General features: G+C 36.4%; 2 protein-coding genes and 1 pseudogene across 2 annotated transcripts; all 3 read left to right on the plus strand.

Annotated features, from left to right (window-relative positions):
• The first annotated feature begins 285 nt into the window (after window positions 1-285).
• On the plus strand, window positions 286-9,297 carry LOC118044178 (protein SUPPRESSOR OF npr1-1, CONSTITUTIVE 1). The gene is given in 12 exon segments (XM_035052378.2): window positions 286-441; window positions 810-1,359; window positions 1,916-3,005; window positions 3,116-3,415; window positions 3,513-4,970; window positions 5,064-5,687; window positions 5,769-6,395; window positions 6,477-7,103; window positions 7,184-7,810; window positions 7,892-8,201; window positions 8,203-8,516; window positions 8,597-9,297. Coding segments are annotated over 11 exon segments (6,972 nt in total). The 5' UTR covers window positions 286-441; window positions 810-880; the 3' UTR covers window positions 9,113-9,297.
• A 213-nt stretch (window positions 9,298-9,510) lies between these two features.
• LOC118044356 (disease resistance-like protein DSC1) lies at window positions 9,511-16,264 on the plus strand (annotated as a pseudogene).
• On the plus strand, window positions 12,772-14,053 carry LOC140954290 (disease resistance-like protein DSC1). The gene is made up of 2 exons (XM_073406933.1): window positions 12,772-13,866; window positions 13,976-14,053. The coding sequence occupies exons 1-2, from the start codon at window positions 12,772-12,774 to the stop codon at window positions 14,051-14,053; spliced, it is 1,173 nt and encodes a 390-aa protein (XP_073263034.1).
• Window positions 16,265-18,917: the final 2,653 nt, after the last annotated feature.

The raw sequence follows: 18,917 nt of genomic DNA on the forward strand, positions 1-18,917 counted from the left end.
AAACCCCACTTTGAAAAGATACTATGTTATCATTTTAAGTTGAAATATTTAAACCAATTTTTTTATCCCATATTTTACATGGATTTTTTCATATAAAATATTAATTTTACCGGGTTGACCCGGGTTGACCCGGGTTGACCCATGAAACCCGAGACCCGGCCCCTTGGTCAACCTCCGGGCCGGGTTTAATAACTATGGTGTGAGGGCCAGCCAGTGTCTTCTTAATTTGCCGTGTGGAAAATCATGCCATTTGATTCTGATGCGGCTAAGGAAATTACCACTCATAACTCTGCTAACCTTTTAACTTTAACAATTATAACATCGCTAGTAATATGAAATATTACCTCTGCTAAGCTTCAGTCCTCAGTACTTTACTCATCAGCTAACCTTTCCGATTGCTGCAATTTGATCATTAAAGTACCTCATAAACTCCATAGAAAGGTAACCTTTGCCATTGTTGCTACTGATTCCATGCTCTTTTTTGTTTTCATCTTTTCAGCAATTATATTAATTGTTACATGACAGCAACATTAACGCTATATGAGTTTGATAAGTTTGTTTCATGAACATATTAATTCTTCCATCTGTAATTCTGTTTGCTCTAGTGACTATCCTTGCAAAGAAAGTACTAGCAAGCTAGCATTGGTAGCAAGTGACGAGTGATCAAATTAAGCTAGATCATATCCATCGTTAAGAGGTTGATGAATTTTCTAATAAATATATGCTGTGTGGGTTCTTGCACTCTTAGACTTCAGTTTCTCTTAATGAATGTTCAGCTGTTGAAGTGGGTGCTCTTTCTTTGTCTTTAGGAGAAAAGGAGAGCACTTATTGATTTCGATTCTTAGCGATTGAGGAAGACACGATCTTGTAACTGTCTGATATGGCATCTTCATCTGCTGTTGCTCGTAAAAGGAAGTATGATGTGTTCCTTAGTTTTAGAGGCGAGGATACGCGCAATAATTTTACCAGCCATCTCTATGAAGCTATGCGTCGTAAGAAAATCAAGACCTTCATTGATGACGGGCTTGAAAGAGGAGAAGAAATTACCCCTGCCCTTCTGAAAACGATTGAAGAATCAAGAGCTTCTGTAGTAATTTTCTCCAAGAACTATGCATCTTCTCCGTGGTGTGTGGATGAACTGGTGAAAATACTTGAATGCAAAGAGACTTATGGGCAGATTGTTTTACCGGTCTTCTATCATGTAGACCCATCTGATGTTGATGAACAGACTGGGAGTTTTGGAAATGCATTTGCTGAGCTTGAAAAAAATTTTAAGGGGAAGATGGACAAGGTGCCAAGGTGGAGGACTGCCTTGACAAATGCAGCCAGTATATCTGGATGGGATTCACAGGTTACTAGGTAACTACAGATTCTCATCTTCAACCTTTTTTTTCTGGAATTATAGCAATTAAAATTTCTTGTGCATATTATTGTTTTTTTTTCTCCTGTATATCATTTGTGCTTCTTAGTTCATAGTACTCGTTGCTTGAAAAGGCACAAGTCTGTTCTGTTTTTTAGTGGGAAACTTACCTCCATCAACAGCCAATGGACTTGCACCTTAATGGTACCTTGAGTTCTTGAGTTCAAAACCTTACCTTTGACAACATTTGCATATAATAATAATAAAAAAAATCCACCAGTTTCCTGTAGATTTTTTATTCGACGTAAAGATACAATTTGAGTTAAAGATGCTTCTTTCATTTTTTGCAGTCCGGAGTCCAAACTAGTAAGTTTTTCCATGCATCTGTAAATTTAGAAAAAGAATTACGTGCAAGTGAGTGGGATTAGATTTCACACGCATGTAGTGTGATAATGTATGGCAATTGGAATCCGTCACAAAAGTTCCAACCTCAAGAAAAGATTGTTTTTCTTTGGGGTACTATTTGATATATCTTTTCGTCCTTCATGTTGGCAGGCCTGAGTCGGGACTCGTGGATCAAATTGTGCATCATATTTTGAAGAAATTGAATTATGCATCCTCAAGTGATTTGAAGGGCCTGGTTGGAATGGATTCACGTATGAAGCAAATCGAATCCTTATTATGCACACAGTTACCGGAGGTTTGTTTTGTAGGAATTTGGGGCATGGGTGGTACTGGTAAGACAACCATTGCTGGAGCGATTTTCAACAAGATCGCAAGGGAATATGAAGGTCACTATTTTCTTGCAAATGTGAGGGAGGAATCAGAAAAGAATGGAGGATTATTTCGTATGCGAGATGAACTTTTCTCTAAAATAACAGAGGAAGAAAATCTACATATTCGCACTCCACGTATTGGACACCCTTTATTTAAAGACAGGATCTGCCGTAAAAAGATTCTGATTGTTTTCGATGATGTGAATGATGTGGATCAAATTGAAATGTTACTTGGAGGATGTGATTTTGGTCCAGGAAGCAGAATTATCCTAACATCTAGAGATAAACAGGTCCTGAAGAAATATGCAGACAAAATATTTGAGGTTGAGGAACTGAATTACCGGGAAGCCCTTCATCTCTTTAGTTTGCATGCATTTAAGGATAACCAGCTCCCAAAAAATTATATGGATCTGTCTGTGAGGGCAATAAATTACGCTAAAGGGAATCCATTAGCTCTTAAAGTCTTAGGTTCCTTTCTATGTGGCAGAACGACAAAAGAATGGGAAAGTGCATTGAACAAGGATGAAAAACTAACTCGGCAAAAAGTTCATAGTGTGTTGAGAATAAGTTATGAAGCACTTGATAGTGAAGAGAAGAGTATATTTCTCGACATTGCATGTTTCTTTAGAGGGCATCGAGTTGATTTTGTAAAGCGGATACTAGATGGCTGCGGCTTCAAAACAGAGATTGGATTTAGTGTTCTCATTGACAGGTGTCTCATTAAAATTTCAGATGACAAGGTTGAAATGCATGATCTTTTGCAAGAAATGGCCCATGAAGTTGTTCGTAAAGAATCTCTTGATGAGCTAGGAAGACAGAGCAGATTGTGGAATCCAAAAGATGCATATCAAGTGTTGACCAATAATCTGGTGAGATTCATATACCCCGAAAGTTTTCCCTTTCATATGCAATGCAATATGGTTGTACTAGTAAGTTTAAAATCTTACTTAAACTTTGTTTCTCCTTCACTGGTTTTCAGGGAACTGGAAAAGTTGAAGGGATATTCTTGGATGTTTCAAAAATAAGAGAAATAGAGTTGAGCTCTACAGCCTTCGCAAGGATGTATAGTCTTAGACTGCTAAAAATTTATAATTCTAAAGCTGGAGTTAAATGCAGAGTGCACCTTCCTCTTGGCCTCGAGTCTCTTTCTGAAGAGTTGAGGTATCTCCATTGGGATGGATACCCTTCGACATCTTTGCCTTGCAATTTTCGTCCACAGAATCTTGTTGAACTTAACCTATCATCGAGCAAGGTTGAGCAACTGTGGAGTGAAGACCAGGTATTCTAAAATAACTCTGTGCATGCATAGTTCTTTCTTTGAAATTAAGTGTGGTATGCACGTGTAATTTCTTTCTGTTGATTTTATTTTGCTTCAGGATCTCGTCAATTTAAAAGATGTCAACCTCAGCAATTGTGAGCACATAACTTCCCTGCCAGACCTTTCAAAGGCCAGAGACCTTGAGAGATTGAATCTTCAATTCTGTACAAGTTTGGTTAAGGTTCCATCATCTATACAGCATCTTGACAAGCTTAATGATTTAGATTTGAGAGGCTGCACAAACCTAAACAATCTGCCCAGTAGAATTAATTCAAGATGTCTGAAGAGTCTTAACCTTTCTGGTTGCTCAAATCTCAAGAAGTGCCCAGAGATTGCAAGGAAACTAACATATTTAAATTTAAATGAAACTGCTGTTGAAGAGCTTCCCCAATCAATCGGGGAACTCAATGGACTTGTTACGTTGAATTTGAAGAACTGCAAGCTCCTGGTGAATCTTCCAGAAAACATATATTTGTTGAAATCTCTTCTAATCGTTGACATCTCTGGTTGCTCATCTATCAGCAGGTTTCCTGACTTTTCGAAGAATATTAGATACTTGTACTTGAATGGAACTGCAATAGAAGAACTGCCATCTTCAATTGCTCGTCTAAGGGAACTCATTTATTTAGATCTAGGTGGCTGCAACAGGCTAAAGAATCTGCCGAGTGCGGTTTCTAAGCTGGGATGTCTTGAAAAACTTGATCTTTCCGGTTGCTCTAGTATCACGGAGTTTCCAAAGGTTTCAAGAAATATACGGGAGCTGTATTTAGATGGGACAGCAATAAGAGAGATTCCCTCTTCAATTGAATGTTTGTGTGAACTTGCTGAATTGCACCTGCGAAACTGCAAACAATTTGAGATTCTTCCAAGCAGCATTTGTAAGTTGAGAAACCTGCAAAGGCTTAATCTCTCAGGTTGCATCCAATTTGGGGATTTTCCAGAAGTTTTGGAGCCGATGAATTGTTTGAGATATCTCTATTTAGAACAGACACGCATAACAAAGTTGCCTTCACCGATTGGAAATCTGAAGGGACTTGCCTGCTTGGAAGTGGGAAACTGCAAATTTCTAACGGGCATCACATGTCTTCGTGACTTGCAATTGCCCGGAAGATGCGTGGATTTAGATTGTTTGCGTAAGCTAAATCTAGATGGTTGCAATATACGGGAAGTGCCGAACAGTCTTGGTCTTTTATCGTCACTGGAAGTGTTAGATCTAAGTGGAAACAATTTTTATACTATTCCTATAAGCATCAATAAACTCTTTGAGTTGCAATATCTAGGATTAAGGAATTGCAAGAACCTTCAATCATTACCGGAGCTTCCACCACAGCTATCAAAGTTGGATGCAGACAACTGCAAGGGTTTGAATTATCTAGAATCAAGCTCATCAACTGTAGTTGAGGGGAACATTTTTGAATTCATTTTCACTAATTGCTTGAGGTTGCCTGTGGTCAATCAAATCTTGGAGTACTCATTATTGAAATTTCAACTTTATACCAAAAGGTTATACCATCAGGTTTGTTTATCAAACCTCTGATTTACATCTTTTTTTTTTTCTCTATTTGCCACCTTTCATTGTTAAAAGATGTTATTTGAATTGTGTTAACAGCTACCCGATGTTCCAGAAGGGGCATGTAGTTTCTGCCTCCCTGGATATGCGACTCCGGAGTGGTTTAGCCATCAAAGTTGGGGATCTATAGTAACATTCCAGCTATCTTCACATTGGGCTAATAGCGAGTTCTTGGGTTTTTCTCTTTGCACTGTCATTGCATTCCATTCTATTAGCCATAGTTTGCAAGTTAAATGCACCTATCACTTTCGCAATGAGCACGGTGATAGCCATGATCTCTATTGCTATCTCTATGGTTGGTATGATGAGAAGCGCATTGACTCAGCACATATATTCATGGGATTTGATCCTTGTTTGGTTGCCAAAGAAGATTATATGTTTAGTGAATACAATGAGGTCTCAGTTGAATTCCAACTGGAAGATATAAACGGAAATCTCTTACCATTAGATCTTTGTCAAGTACACGAGTGTGGGGTCCGTTTACTTTATGAAGACGAGAAACATCGCTTTGATTTGATCATGCCAGGCTACTATCGTTTTAATCCTCTAGATCATGATGGATTGGAAGCAATGTTCCAAGCCAAGAGAGCAAGGTTCCACGGCACGAGATTGGAGGATTATTATGTCACACGTAGGACCTATGAATTGTTGGAGGACCATCAGGTTTGTTTCTCAAATCTCTAATATACTTTTTTCTTTCCTTCGTCTCATTTTAAAAAGATGTTATTTGAATTCTGTTGACAGGAGGAGCACGGTGTGCTAGCAAGGGCACGTAGTTTCTGCCTCCTTGGAGATGTGACTCCGGAGTGGTTTAGCCATCAAAGTTGGGGATCTACAGTAACATTCTTGTTATCTTCACGTTGGGCTAATAGCGAGTTCTTGGGTTTCTCTCTTTGCGCTGTAATTGCATTCCGTTCTGTCAACCGTAGTTTGCAAGTTAAATGCACGTATCACTTCCGCAATAAGCACGGTGATAGCCATGATCTCTATTGCTATCTCGATGGTTGGTCTAATGAGAAGCGCATTGACTCAGCACATATATTCGTGGGATTTGATCCCTGTTTGGTTGCCAAAGAAGTTTTTATGTTTAGTGAATACAGTGAAGTCTCAGTTGAATTCCAACTGGAAGATATAAATGGAAATCTCTTACCATTAGATCTTTGTCAAGTACACGAGTGTGGGGTCCGTTTACTGTATGAATATGATCAACATCGCTTTGATTTGATCATGCCAGGCTACTATCGTTTTAATCCTCTAGATCAAGATGGATTGGAAGCAATGTTCCAAGCCAAGAGAGCAAGGTTCCACAGCATGAGATGGGAGGATTATTATGTCATGCGTAGGACCTATGAATTCTTGGCGGACCATCAGGTTTGTTTCTTAAATCTCTAATATACTTTTTTCTTTCCTTCGTCTCATTTTAAAAAGATGTTATTTGAATTCTGTTGACAGGAGGAGCACGGTGTTCTAGCAAGGGCATGTAGTTTCTGCCTCCCTGGAGATGTGACTCCAGAGTGGTTTAGCCATCAAAGTTGGGGATCTACAGTAACATTCTTGTTATCTTCACGTTGGGCTAATAGCAAGTTCTTGGGTTTCTCTCTTTGTGCTGTAATTGCATTCCGTTCTGTCGACCATAGTTTGCAAGTTAAATGCACGTATCACTTCCGCAATAAGCATGGTGATAGCCATGATCTCTATTGTTATCTCGATGGTTGGTGTGATGATAGGAGCATCAACTCAAATCATATATTTGTGGGATTTGATCCCTGTTTGGTTGCCAAAGAAGTTTTTATGTTTAGTGAATACAGTGAAGTCTCAGTTGAATTCCAACCGGAAGATATGAATGGAAATCTTTTACTAATAGATCTTTGTCAAGTATATGAGTGTGGGGTCCGAGTATTGTATGAAGATGAGAAACATCGCTTTGATTTGATCATGCCAGGCAACTTTCAGATTTATCCTATGGATCGTGACAGATTGGAAGCAATGTTCCAAGCTAAGAGAGCAAGGTTCCAAGGCATGACATGGGAGGATTATTCTGTCATGCGTAGGACCTATAAATTCTTGGCGGATTGTCAGGTCTGTTTCTCAAACCTCTGATATACTTTTTTATTTCCTTCATCTCATTTTAAAAGATGTTATTTGAATTCTGTTGGCAGGAGGAGCCCGGTGTTCTAGCAAGGGCATGTAGTTTCTACCTCCCTGGATATGTGACTCCGGAGTGGTTTAGCCATCAAAGTTGGGGATCTACAGTAACATTCTTGTTATCTTCACATTGGGCTAATAGCAAGTTCTTGGGTTTTTCTCTTTGCGCTGTAATTGCATTCCGTTCTGTCAACCGTAGTTTGCAAGTTAAATGCACGTATCACTTCCGCAATAAGCACGGTGATAGCCATGATCTCTATTGCTATCTCGATGGTTGGTCTGATGAGAAGCGCATTGACTCAGCACATATATTCGTGGGATTTGATCCTTGTTTGGTTGCCAAAGAAGATTATATGTTTAGTGAATACAATGAGGTCTCAGTTGAATTCCAACTGGAAGATATAAACGGAAATCTCTTACCATTATATCTTTGTCAAGTACACGAGTGTGGGGTCCGTTTACTTTATGAAGATGAGAAACATCGCTTTGATTTGATCATGCCAGGCTACTATCGTTTTAATCCTCTAGATCATGATGGATTGGAAGCAATGTTCCAAGCCAAGAGAGCAAGGTTCCACGGCATGAGATGGGAGGATTATTATGTCATGCGTAGGACCTATAAATTCTTGGTGGACCATCAGGTTTGTTTCTCAAATCTCTAATATACGTTTTTCTTTCCTTCGTCTCATTTTAAAAAGATGTTATTTGAATTCTGTTGACAGGAGGAGCACGATGTTCTAGCAAGGGCAAGTAGTTTCTGCCTCCCTGGAGATGTGACTCCGGAGTGGTTTAGCCATCAAAGTTGGGGATCTACAGTAACATTCTTGTTATCTTCACATTGGGATTATAGCAAGTTCTTGGGTCTCTCTCTTTGCGCTGTTATTGCATTCCGTTCTGTCGACCAGAGTTTGCAAGTTAAATGCACGTATCACTTCCGCAATAAGTATGGTGATAGCCATAATCTCTATTGCTATCTCCATGGTTGGTGTGATGATAGGAGCATCAACTCAAATCATATATTTGTGGGATTTGATCCCTGTTTGGTTGCCAAAGAAGTTTTTATGTTTAGTGAATAGTGAAGTCTCAGTTGAATTCCAACCGGAAGATATGGATGGAAATCTTTTACTAATAGATCTTTGTCAAGTATATGAGTGTGGGGTCCGAGTATTGTATGAAGATGAGAAACATCGCTTTGATTTGATCATGCCAGGCAACTTTCAGATTTATCCTATGGTTCGTGACAGATTGGAAGCAATGTTCCAAGCTAAGAGAGCAAGGTTTCAAGGCATGAGATGGGAGGATTATTCTGTCGTGCGTAGGACCTATGAATTCTTGGCAGATTGTCAGGTCTGTTTCTCAAACCTCTGATATACTTTTTTCTTTCCTTCGTCTCATTTTAAAAGATGTTATTTGAATTCTGTGGACAGGAGGAGCCCGGTGTTCTAGCAAGGGCATGTAGTTTCTGCCTCCCTGGAGATGTGACTCCGGAGTGGTTTAGCCATCAAAGTTGGGGATCTACAGTAACATTCTTGTTATCTTCACATTGGGCCAATAGCAAGTTCTTGGGTATCTCTCTTTGCGCTGTAATTGCATTCCGTTCTGTCAGCCATAGTTTGCAAGTTAAATGCACGTATCACTTCCGCAATAAGCATGGTGATAGCCATGATCTCTATTGCTATCTCCATGGTTGGTGTGATGATAGGAGCATCAACTCAAATCATATATTTGTGGGATTTGATCCCTGTTTGGTTGCCAAAGAAAAGAATAGGTTTGGTAAATACAGTGAGGTCTCAATTAAATTCTACCTGGTAGATATGAAGGACAATCTCTTACCAACAGATTGTTGTCAAGTGGTTGAGTGTGGGGTCCGTCTACTGCATGCCAATGATGGATTGGAAGCAATGTTCCAAGCCAAGAGAGCAAGGATGCTAAACATGAGATAGGAGGATTATTTTGGCTATTGTATAATATGGTAGACATGATTTGCTTCGTTTTGGGTTCCTAGATATGAGATGGGAGGATTATTTTGGCTATTGTTTTTTCCCCAGAGAAAAAAGAGAAGCCCTAATTAATATGAATGGTACTTGGTTTTACAGTAGAAATAATATAATAATTATTTTTACAAGGATATAGTGGAACGAATTGCTGCCGAATCCAAGAAAATTTTAATATGGCACTTAGGTTATTCTTTCATTTATTTTTATCAGTGATGGTGTTCATTTCATGTACCAATCTAAGATTGATGTATTCTTCTTTCCCTTTTGCAAAATTTGATATAATTCAAATTTTAATCTAGACCCTTGTCAAGACCTCTGTCATTTTTTATGTCAGATTATCAAGAATGGTTTCAGTGGAGTCAGCCATGGAAGCCAAACACAAAGAAGAAAAAAAAGGAAAAACTTGACCCTTGCCTGATCAAAAAACAAGAAACCCAAGATCCTGCTCTGATACCATGACAAAATTAGCTTTCTTTGTTATGTTATTTCATTAATCTAAGTACAAGATATAGAGATACAAGGAACTATTTTAGGAAGCTATTTAATGCCTATACAATATCTTCGGCTACAATCATGTTTGTCCCTTAAGGGAAGGGATTCCTCAGTCTAAGCTGGCTAATTGCGTAACTCACGCCAACAAATATGTCTTGGGATCATGCTTCCCATGTTATGCATGTTAATTTGAATCCACGGAATGACTATTACAGAATGTCTTGGGATATGAACATGTCTTAGGCATGATATGTTTGGTCCAGGAAGTTGAATTCTTGTGACGTCCAGAGATAGACAAGTGCTTAAGAATGTGGTTGAAGAAATATATGAGGTTGAGGAATTAAATTGCAGTGAAGCTCATCAACTCTTTAGTTTGACTGTCTTCAAAGAAAACCACATTCTGAAAGATTATATGGGCCTATCAATCAGGGCAGTAAATTATGCTGAACGCAACCCATTGGCTCTTAAAGTTTTGGGTTCCTTCCTATTTGACCAAAGGATAAACTTGAAAGAAATCCTCAGCCGAAAATTTATAATATGTTGAAAGTAAGTTTTGATGCACTTGGCGATGAAGAGAAGAACATATTTCTTGATATTGCGTGTTTCTTCAAAGGGAAGCAAATTGATTACGTGAAGAGAATACTGGATGGTTGTGGTTTCTCAACAAATATTGGAGTTTTTTTTCTTGCTGAAAGGTGCCTCATTACTATTTCAAATGGAAAGTTTGAAATGCATGATCTGGTGCAAGAAATTGCTTTTGAAATTATCCGACAAGAATCCATTAAAGAACTGGGAAAACGTGGTAGGTTATGGAGTCCTAGGGATGTCAATCAAGTTTTGACAAAAAATCTGGTGAATGCTTAATTTCTTTCATTTCTTGTTTCTTTTTCGATATTTGGTCTATGAAGTTTGAAAGTATTCACATATGACCATGGATTTGTGTTACTTATCATGCTTTATTTTTTTCCTTGCTGTGATCTTTAGGGAACTGAAAAGGTTGAAGGGATATTCTTTGACACCTGTAAAATAAAAGAAATCAAGTTAAGCTCTAAAGCTTTTGCGCGGATGTATAATCTTAGATTGCTCAAAATTTATAAGTCTGAAGTTGGAAAGAACTGTAAAGTGTACCTTCCTGATGGTCTCAAATCACTTTCTGATGAGTTGAGGTATCTCCATTGGGATAGATAACCTCTGAAATCTTTGCCATCCAATTTTCATCCAGAGAACCTTGTTGAACTTAACCTATCACACAGCAAGGTTCGAGAACTTTGGAAGGGGGACCAGGTATGGTTTAGTCACTACACATGTAATCTTTGTCCTCTTTCAAATGAATTTTAAAATGTTCAGATACTAATGTTTTTTTGTTATCAATACAATGATGGTGCAGAATCTTGTGAATTTAACAGAGGTCAACCTTAGTAATTGTGAGCATCTAACTACAATTCCAGACCTATCAAAGGCAAAAAATCTTGAGAGATAGAGTCTTCAATTTTGTACAACTCTGAAAGTGGTTCCCTCATCTATTCAATTTCTAGAGAAGCTTGTTGATTTGGATCTGAGAAGCTGCACAAGCCTTTTGAGTCTTCCAAGAATCATTAAATCGAAATATCTCAAGGCTCTTAACCTCTCTGGCTGCTCAAATCTCAAGATGTACCCAGAGACTACAGAGCATGTGATGTATTTGAATTTCAATGAGACCGCAATCAAAGAACTTCCCCAATCTAATGGACATCTGAGTCGACTCGTTGCTTTGAATTTGAGGGACTGTAAACAACTTGGGAATCTTCCGGACAGTATTTGTTTGTTGAAGTCTATTGTTATTGTTGATGTCTCTGGCTGCTCAAATGTCACCAAGTTTCCGAGCATACCAGGAATACAAGGTATTTATACTTGAGTGGAACTGCAGTAGAAGAATTTCCATTTTCTGTTGGTCATCTCTGGAGAATCTCTTCTTTGGATCTGTCCAACTGTAGAAGGCTCAAGAATCTTCCGAGTACCATTTATGAGTTGGCATATCTTGAGAAACTTAATCTCTCTGGCTGCTCCAATATCACAGAGTTTCCAAATGTTTCGTGTAATATAAAAGAGCTGTATCTGGATGGGACAACAATAGAAGAAATCCCATCGTCAATCGGGTGTTTTTACAAACTTGTTGAATTGCATCTACGAAACTGTACAAAATTCAAGATTCTTCCTGGGAGTATCTGCAAGTTGAAATCTCTGCAAAAGCTCAACCTCTCAGGTTGCTCTCAATTTATATACACGAAAGTTTTCCTTTTCATATGCAATGCAATATGGTTGTGCTAGTAAGTATAGAATCTTACTTAAAACTTCGTTTCTCCTTCACTGGTTTTCAGGGAACTGGAAAAGTTGAAGGCATATTCTTGGATGTTTCAAAAATAAGAGAAATTGAGTTGAGTTCTACAGCCTTGGAAAGGATGTATAAACTTAGACTTCTAAAAATTTATAATTCTGAAGCTGGAGTTAAATGCAGAGTGCACCTTCCTCATGGCCTCGTGTCTCTTCCGAAGAGTTGAGGTATCTCCATTGGGATGGATACCCTTTGACATCTTTGCCTAGCACTTTTCGTCCACAGAACCTTGTTGAAATTAACCTATCATGTAGCAAGGTTAAGCAACTGTGGAGAGGAGACCAGGTATTCTAAAATAACTCTATGCATGCATAGTTCTTTCTTTGAAACTAAGTGTGGTATGCACGTGTAATTTCTTTCTGTTGATTTCATTTTGCTTCAGGATCTCGTCAATTTAAAAGATGTCAACCTCAGCAATTGTGAGCGCATAACTTCCCTGCCAGACCTTTCAAAGGCCAGAAACCTTAAGAGATTGAATCTTCAATTCTGTACAAGTTTGGTTAAGGTTCCTTCATCTATACAGCATCTTGACAAGCTTAAATATTTAGATTTGAGAGGCTGCAAAAGACTAATCAATCTTCCCAGTAGAATTAATTCAAGTTTTCTGAAGACTCTGAATCTTTCTGGTTGCTCAAATCTAAAGAAGTGCCCAGAGACTGCAAGGAAACTGATATATTTAAATTTAAATGAGACTGCTGTTGAAGAGCTTCCCCAATCAATTGGGGAACAAAGTGGACTTCTTATGTTGACTTTGAAGAACTGCAAACACCTGGTTAATCTTCCAGAAAACATATATTTGTTGAAATCTCTTCTAATTACTGACTTCTCTGGCTGCTCATCTATCAGTAGGCTTCCTGATTTTTCGAGGAATATAAGATACTTGAACTTGAATGGAATTGCAATAGAAGAACTGCCATCTTCAATTTATGGTCTAAGGGAACTCATTTATTTAGATCTAAGTGGCTGTAACAGGCTAAAGAATCTGCCGAGTGCGGTTTCTAAGTTGGGATGCCTTAAAAAACTTGATCTTTCCGGTTGCTCAAGAATCACGGAGTTTCCAAAGGTTTCTAATAATACAGAGGATCTGTATTTAAATGGGACAGCAATAAGAGAGATTCCCTCTTCAATTGAATGTTTGTGTGAACTTGCTGAATTGCACCTGCGAAACTGCAAACAATTTGAGATTCTTCCAAGCAACATCTGCAAGTTGAAAAACCTGCGAAGGCTTAATCTCTCAGGTTGCCTCCAATTTAGGGATTTTCCAGAAGTTTTGGAGCCAATGGTATGTTTGAGATATCTCTATCTAGAAGAGACACGCATAACAAAGTTGCCTTCACCGATTGGAAATCTGAAGGGACTTGCTTGCTTGGAAGTGGGAAACTGCAAATATCTAAATGACATCGAATGTTTTGTTGACTTGCAATTGCCCAAGAGATGCGTGGATTTAGATTGTTTGCGTAAGCTAAATCTAGATGGTTGCAGTCTATCGGAAGTGCCGGACAGTCTTGGTCTTTTATCGTCACTGGAAGTGTTAGATCTAAGTGGAAACAATTTTTATACTATTCCTAGAAGCATCAATAAACTCTTGGAGTTGCAATATCTAGGATTAAGGAATTGCAAGAGACTTGAATCATTACCGGAGCTTCCACCACGGCTATCAAAGTTGGATGCAGACAATTGCGAGAGTTTGAATTATCTAGAATCAAGCTCATCAAATGTAGTTAAGGGGAACATTTTTGAATTCATTTTCACTAATTGCTTGAGGTTGCATGAGACCAATGGAATCTTGGAGTACTCATTATTGAAATTTCAACTTTATACCGAAAGGCTCCATCAGGTCTGTTTCTCAAACCTCTGATATACATCTTTTTTTTCTTCTCTATTTGCCACCTTTCATTTTAAAAATATGCTATATGAATTGTGTTAGCAGCTGCCCAATGTTCCAGAACGGGCATGTAGTTTCTGCCTCCCTAGAGGTGTCTCTCTGGAGTGGTTTAGCCATCAAAGTTGGGGATCTACAGTAACATGCCAGCTGTCTTCATATGGGTCTAATAGCAAGTTCTTGGGTTTCTCTCTTTACGCTGTCATTGCATTTCATTCTTTCAGCCATAGTTTGCAAGTTAAATGCACATATCACTTTAGCAATGAGCACGGTGATAGCCATGATCTCTATTGCTATCTCCATGGTTGGTATAATGAGAAGCGCATTGACTCAGATCACATACTCGTAGGATTTGATCCCTGCCTGGTTGCCAAAGAAGATGATATATTTAGTGAATATAGTAAGGTCTTAGTTAAATTCCAACTGGAAGATATGAATGGCAATCTCTTACCATTAGATCTTTGTCAAGTACACGAGTGTGGGATCCGTCTACTGTATGAAGATGGAATACATTGCATCGACTATTATTGTGATTATTATTGTGATACATTGGAAGCAATGTTCCAAGGCAAGAGAGCAAGGTTCCAAGGCTCATGCTGGGAGGATTATATTGTCATGTCTGTTATGTTTTCCAAGTTGGCTAACTCATTAGATTTTCAACTTTATCTCGAAGAGTTATACCGTCAGGTCTGTTTCTCAAACCTCTGTTATGCTTTTTTTCTTTCCTTCTCTATTTGTCATGTCCCATTTTAAAAAGATGCTATTGAAATTGTGTTAACAGGAGGAGCCCGATGTTCCAGTTGTGCCATCTAGTTTCTGGATCTCTGGAGATACAACTCCGGAGTGGTTTAGCCATCAAAGTTTGGGATCTACAGTAACATTCCAGCTATCTTCAAATTGGGCTAATAGCAAGTTCTTGGGTTTCTCTCTTTGTGCAGTCATTGCATTTGGTCCTGCCCGTCTTAGTTTTGGTTCTGTCAGACATAGGTTGCGTGTTAAATGCACATATCACTTCCGCAATAAGCATGGTGATAGCCGTGACCTCAATTGCTATCTCCTTGGTAAGTCTTATGAGAACTTTTGCAAAAAGCACAGTGATAGCCGTGACCTCAATTTCAATTACAATTATTGGTATCTTGAGAAGGAACAAATATTATTGGGATTTGATCCCTGTTTGGTTGCAAAAGAAAAGGATACGTTTAGTGAATATAGCGAGGTCTCAGTTGAATTCCACCTGGAAAGCAATTTATTTTGTTTTTGTCACGTCATTAAGTGTGGGGTCCATCTACTGTATGACAGTGGGGCGTTTGGGCTTTGTCTCCTACATGCCAGTGATGAAGATAAGATACGACGCTTTCATTTGATAATGTCAGACTCCTCTTGTTTATATCCTCTAGATCGAGATGAATTGGAAGTAAGGTTTCAAGACAAGAGAGCAAGGTTCCAAGCTGATAGATGGGAGGATTATTATGTCATGCGTAGGACCTATGAATTCTTGGCGGACCTTCAGGTCTGTTTCTTAAATCTCTGATATACTTTTTTTTTTCATCTCATTTTAAAAAGATGTTATTTGAATTGTATTAACAGGTTCCAGCAAGGGCAAGTAGTTTCTGCCTCCGTGGATCTGTAACTCCAGAGTGGTTTAGCCATCAAAGTTGGGGATCTACAGTAACATGCCAGCTATCTTCACATTGGGCTAATAGCGAGTTCTTGGGTTTCTTTCTTTGTGCTGTCATTGTATTTCATTATTTCGATTATAATTATAGTTTGCGAGTTAAATGCACATATCACTTTCGCAATGAGCACAGTGATAGCCATGATCTCTATTGTTATCTCCATGGTTGGAATGATGATATGCGCATCTGCTCACAGCACATATTTATGAGAATTGATCCCTGTCTGGTTGTCAAAGAAAATGATATGTTTAGTAAATATAGTGAGGTTTCAGTTGAATTTCAACTAGAAGATATGAACGGCAATCTTTTACCATTAGATTTTTGTCAAGTACGTGAGTGTGGGGTTCGTCTACTAGATGCCAAAGATAAACATGGATTGGAAACAAGGTTGCCTATAGAGAAAGGTCGCAAGCCCAAACTGCAGGGTTGCCAGCCGTGACAGCAAGGATGCAAGCCCAGAGAGCAAGGCTCCAAGCCTGTAGAGCACCGAGAAGGTATGTTTAATGTGACACTTGGGTTTCACGGTAGAAATAATTTAATAATTATTTTGACAAGGATATAGTGGGTCGAATTGCTGCCGAGCCCAAAAAAAATTGAAGATGACAATTGGGTTATTCTCTTATTTATTTTTATCTGTGATGGTGTTCATTTTATGTACCAATCCAAGATTAATGTATTTTTCTTTCCCTTTTGCATAATTTAACAAATTTAGTTATCTTTGAGTGCAACTACATATCTTAGTATATTATTGTTGTTGTTGTTGTTAAAATTTAGACCTTGTAGTTTAGCAAAATTAATGATTTTTACTAGAATTGACAAAGGTTAATTAAGTCATTTGCAAACAAATATATCTTTTTCTCATATATATATAATATATATATATATATATATATATATATATATATATATATATTTGCATCCTATGTACTTAAATTTTTTATTTTAAAAAAATTAAAAAAAAGATGAAATTAATAAAATAAGATTATGTTAATTAAAGATTTAAAATCATAGGGATTAAATAATTATATTTTAATATGACGACAAGCTTTTATTTTCTTGTAAGCATATTTTTTATGTTTTTTGTTTTAATATTGTACTTTTCAATGTTAGCATAGAATGGAAATACCTTCATTATACTAATATGTCTCTACGTTTTCAAATATATTTATTATGTATTTCCATGATATATTTTTTTAATATATCATTTTAACAAGTTATAATTCATTTTTTTTTTATTAACGTGGATGTCTGAATCAGTTTGCGTATACCTTGACTTATTCATCAGGCCTTGAAGTTAACGACCATTAATATTATTAATTTTATAAATATTATTATGATGTTTGAAGATGTAGAGACATATTACTTATGATGTTTCAAATTCAAATAGCAGAGATTGAAAGTCTTCATTGTTATGATGTTTCAAATTTCAAACAGCAGAGATTCACGAATAAGTCTTGCACTATTTACCAGTTAGTGCTATTATTGGACTGATGTTCGGTGGGAAATGTTCTTCATTTTAGATAATGAAAGCAACCTTCGGAGCTTACCTATGGATTCAAAAGTAAAGAAAAAGAAATAGAAGAAAAAAGAGATTTTATTAATTGCTTACCTTTGAAAGCAACCGAAAGCTAACATAATCTTTATCTCTGATGCTTAAACTAGCTAGGCTTTGGAGTTTCAATGCCTCGTTAGGACAATCCCAGGATTGGTAAAGAGATTTTCGTCTTTTCTCTTAATTCTGAGTTTGAATCTTGAAGTTATCATCACCAAGATTCACTCTTTTAAGTACACGGTGTAGAGAGAGTATATTTCTAAGATCTTTGTAAATGATATGTTGTTTTCATGGACACATAAACTATTTTGAAGAAATTTGTTCTTATTTTTTTAAAGTGTTTTTAAAAAAATTAATTTTTTTTAAAATTTTTTATTTACTTTAAATTAATATTTGATTCTCTTCTTCTTGGGATCCCTTTCCTATCCTACCTTTCCTTTGTTAATTCCAAGGCTTCAGGGCTAAGCCGGAGCTCCTTTCACTTTTTTCTTCGTTTTCGTCAAGAAATTTCAGAAACGACATTATTAAATGATCTATGCAAAAAAATTATGGCATTTTTGTTTGCAGAGATTAGATGTGGATAAGTAATTTCCTATAGTGGCAGACTTTGACTTCTTCTTGGAAAGGTTCTATGCAAATTAAATGATCTTTCATATGTAAAATCATAAACGTGAAAAAAATATTTATATTCAGTACCACAGAATTTCAACAACATATTTTTTCAACATTTATATAATATTTTATTGATATTATAAATTGTTAATGAAATTATCCATGAAATATCATAATCAAAAAAATTATAAATAAAATAATTTTGATGATTTTTTTTATATTGTTATATTCATCTTGATGATATATTTTTTATGGTAACAATAGTCACATCATTCAAGCTTCAATATGCGTTGAGGTTTGTTTGTTTTTTTTTTTTTTTTTTTACATGTAAATTTTTTTAGTGCATTTAATAAGCAAGTGGCATCTAAGCAATGCTATTTTTTTAAATGTCTTATAAAATATGTTATTTTTGTTAATTGTTGTCAACTGTGCTAAGGTGAAATAAAAACTCATCTGTGCTCGTTTAGATCTTGTTTAATATTGTAATAATAGTTGTTTTTAAAATTATATTTTACTTGAAAATACTTTAAAATAATATTTTTTTTTTATTTTTTAATATCGATATATTAAAATGATTTAAAAATATATAAAAAATATTAATTTAAAGTAAAGAAAAACTTTGAAATTTTACAAAAACCAACGTAAGAGCTCCCCATATAGATCTAATTATTGTTAGATAAATTGTCAAAATCAAATAAATCTCACTCTCATGAAAATCTATATTTAAAGAAATTCGGAAAAAGAAAACGAAGGGAGGAATTTCTTATCAAATATACCAAAAACTTAGAGCAATTTAACCATTTAAAATGATAAAAACTTATATGAGAATTTTTAAAAAAAAAAATACAAGAGGATTTGCTATGTAATTTGCAACCTAAGGAATGCAAATATGATACTTTAATAAATGATATCTCATTGAAATATTAACTTATCTTGTACATATTTATATTTTACTATTTTTTAAAGAAATATATAAACAAATAATGAGTATATATGTGTGGGTGTGCTGTGTTTTATTATAGTTTATCACTTAAAGTGGAAGGAATTATAAAAATATGTTCAATTTTTTTTTTAACAATGAAGTATTTGAATTCATACGAAAAAAGTATTCATAAATTATGATTGTCAATTTGTTTAATAAAAATATATGTGAGGATCTTTCTAAT

Source organism: Populus alba, chromosome 19 (genome assembly GCF_005239225.2).
Source record: "Populus alba chromosome 19, ASM523922v2, whole genome shotgun sequence".
Lineage (NCBI taxonomy): Eukaryota > Viridiplantae > Streptophyta > Magnoliopsida > Malpighiales > Salicaceae > Populus > Populus alba.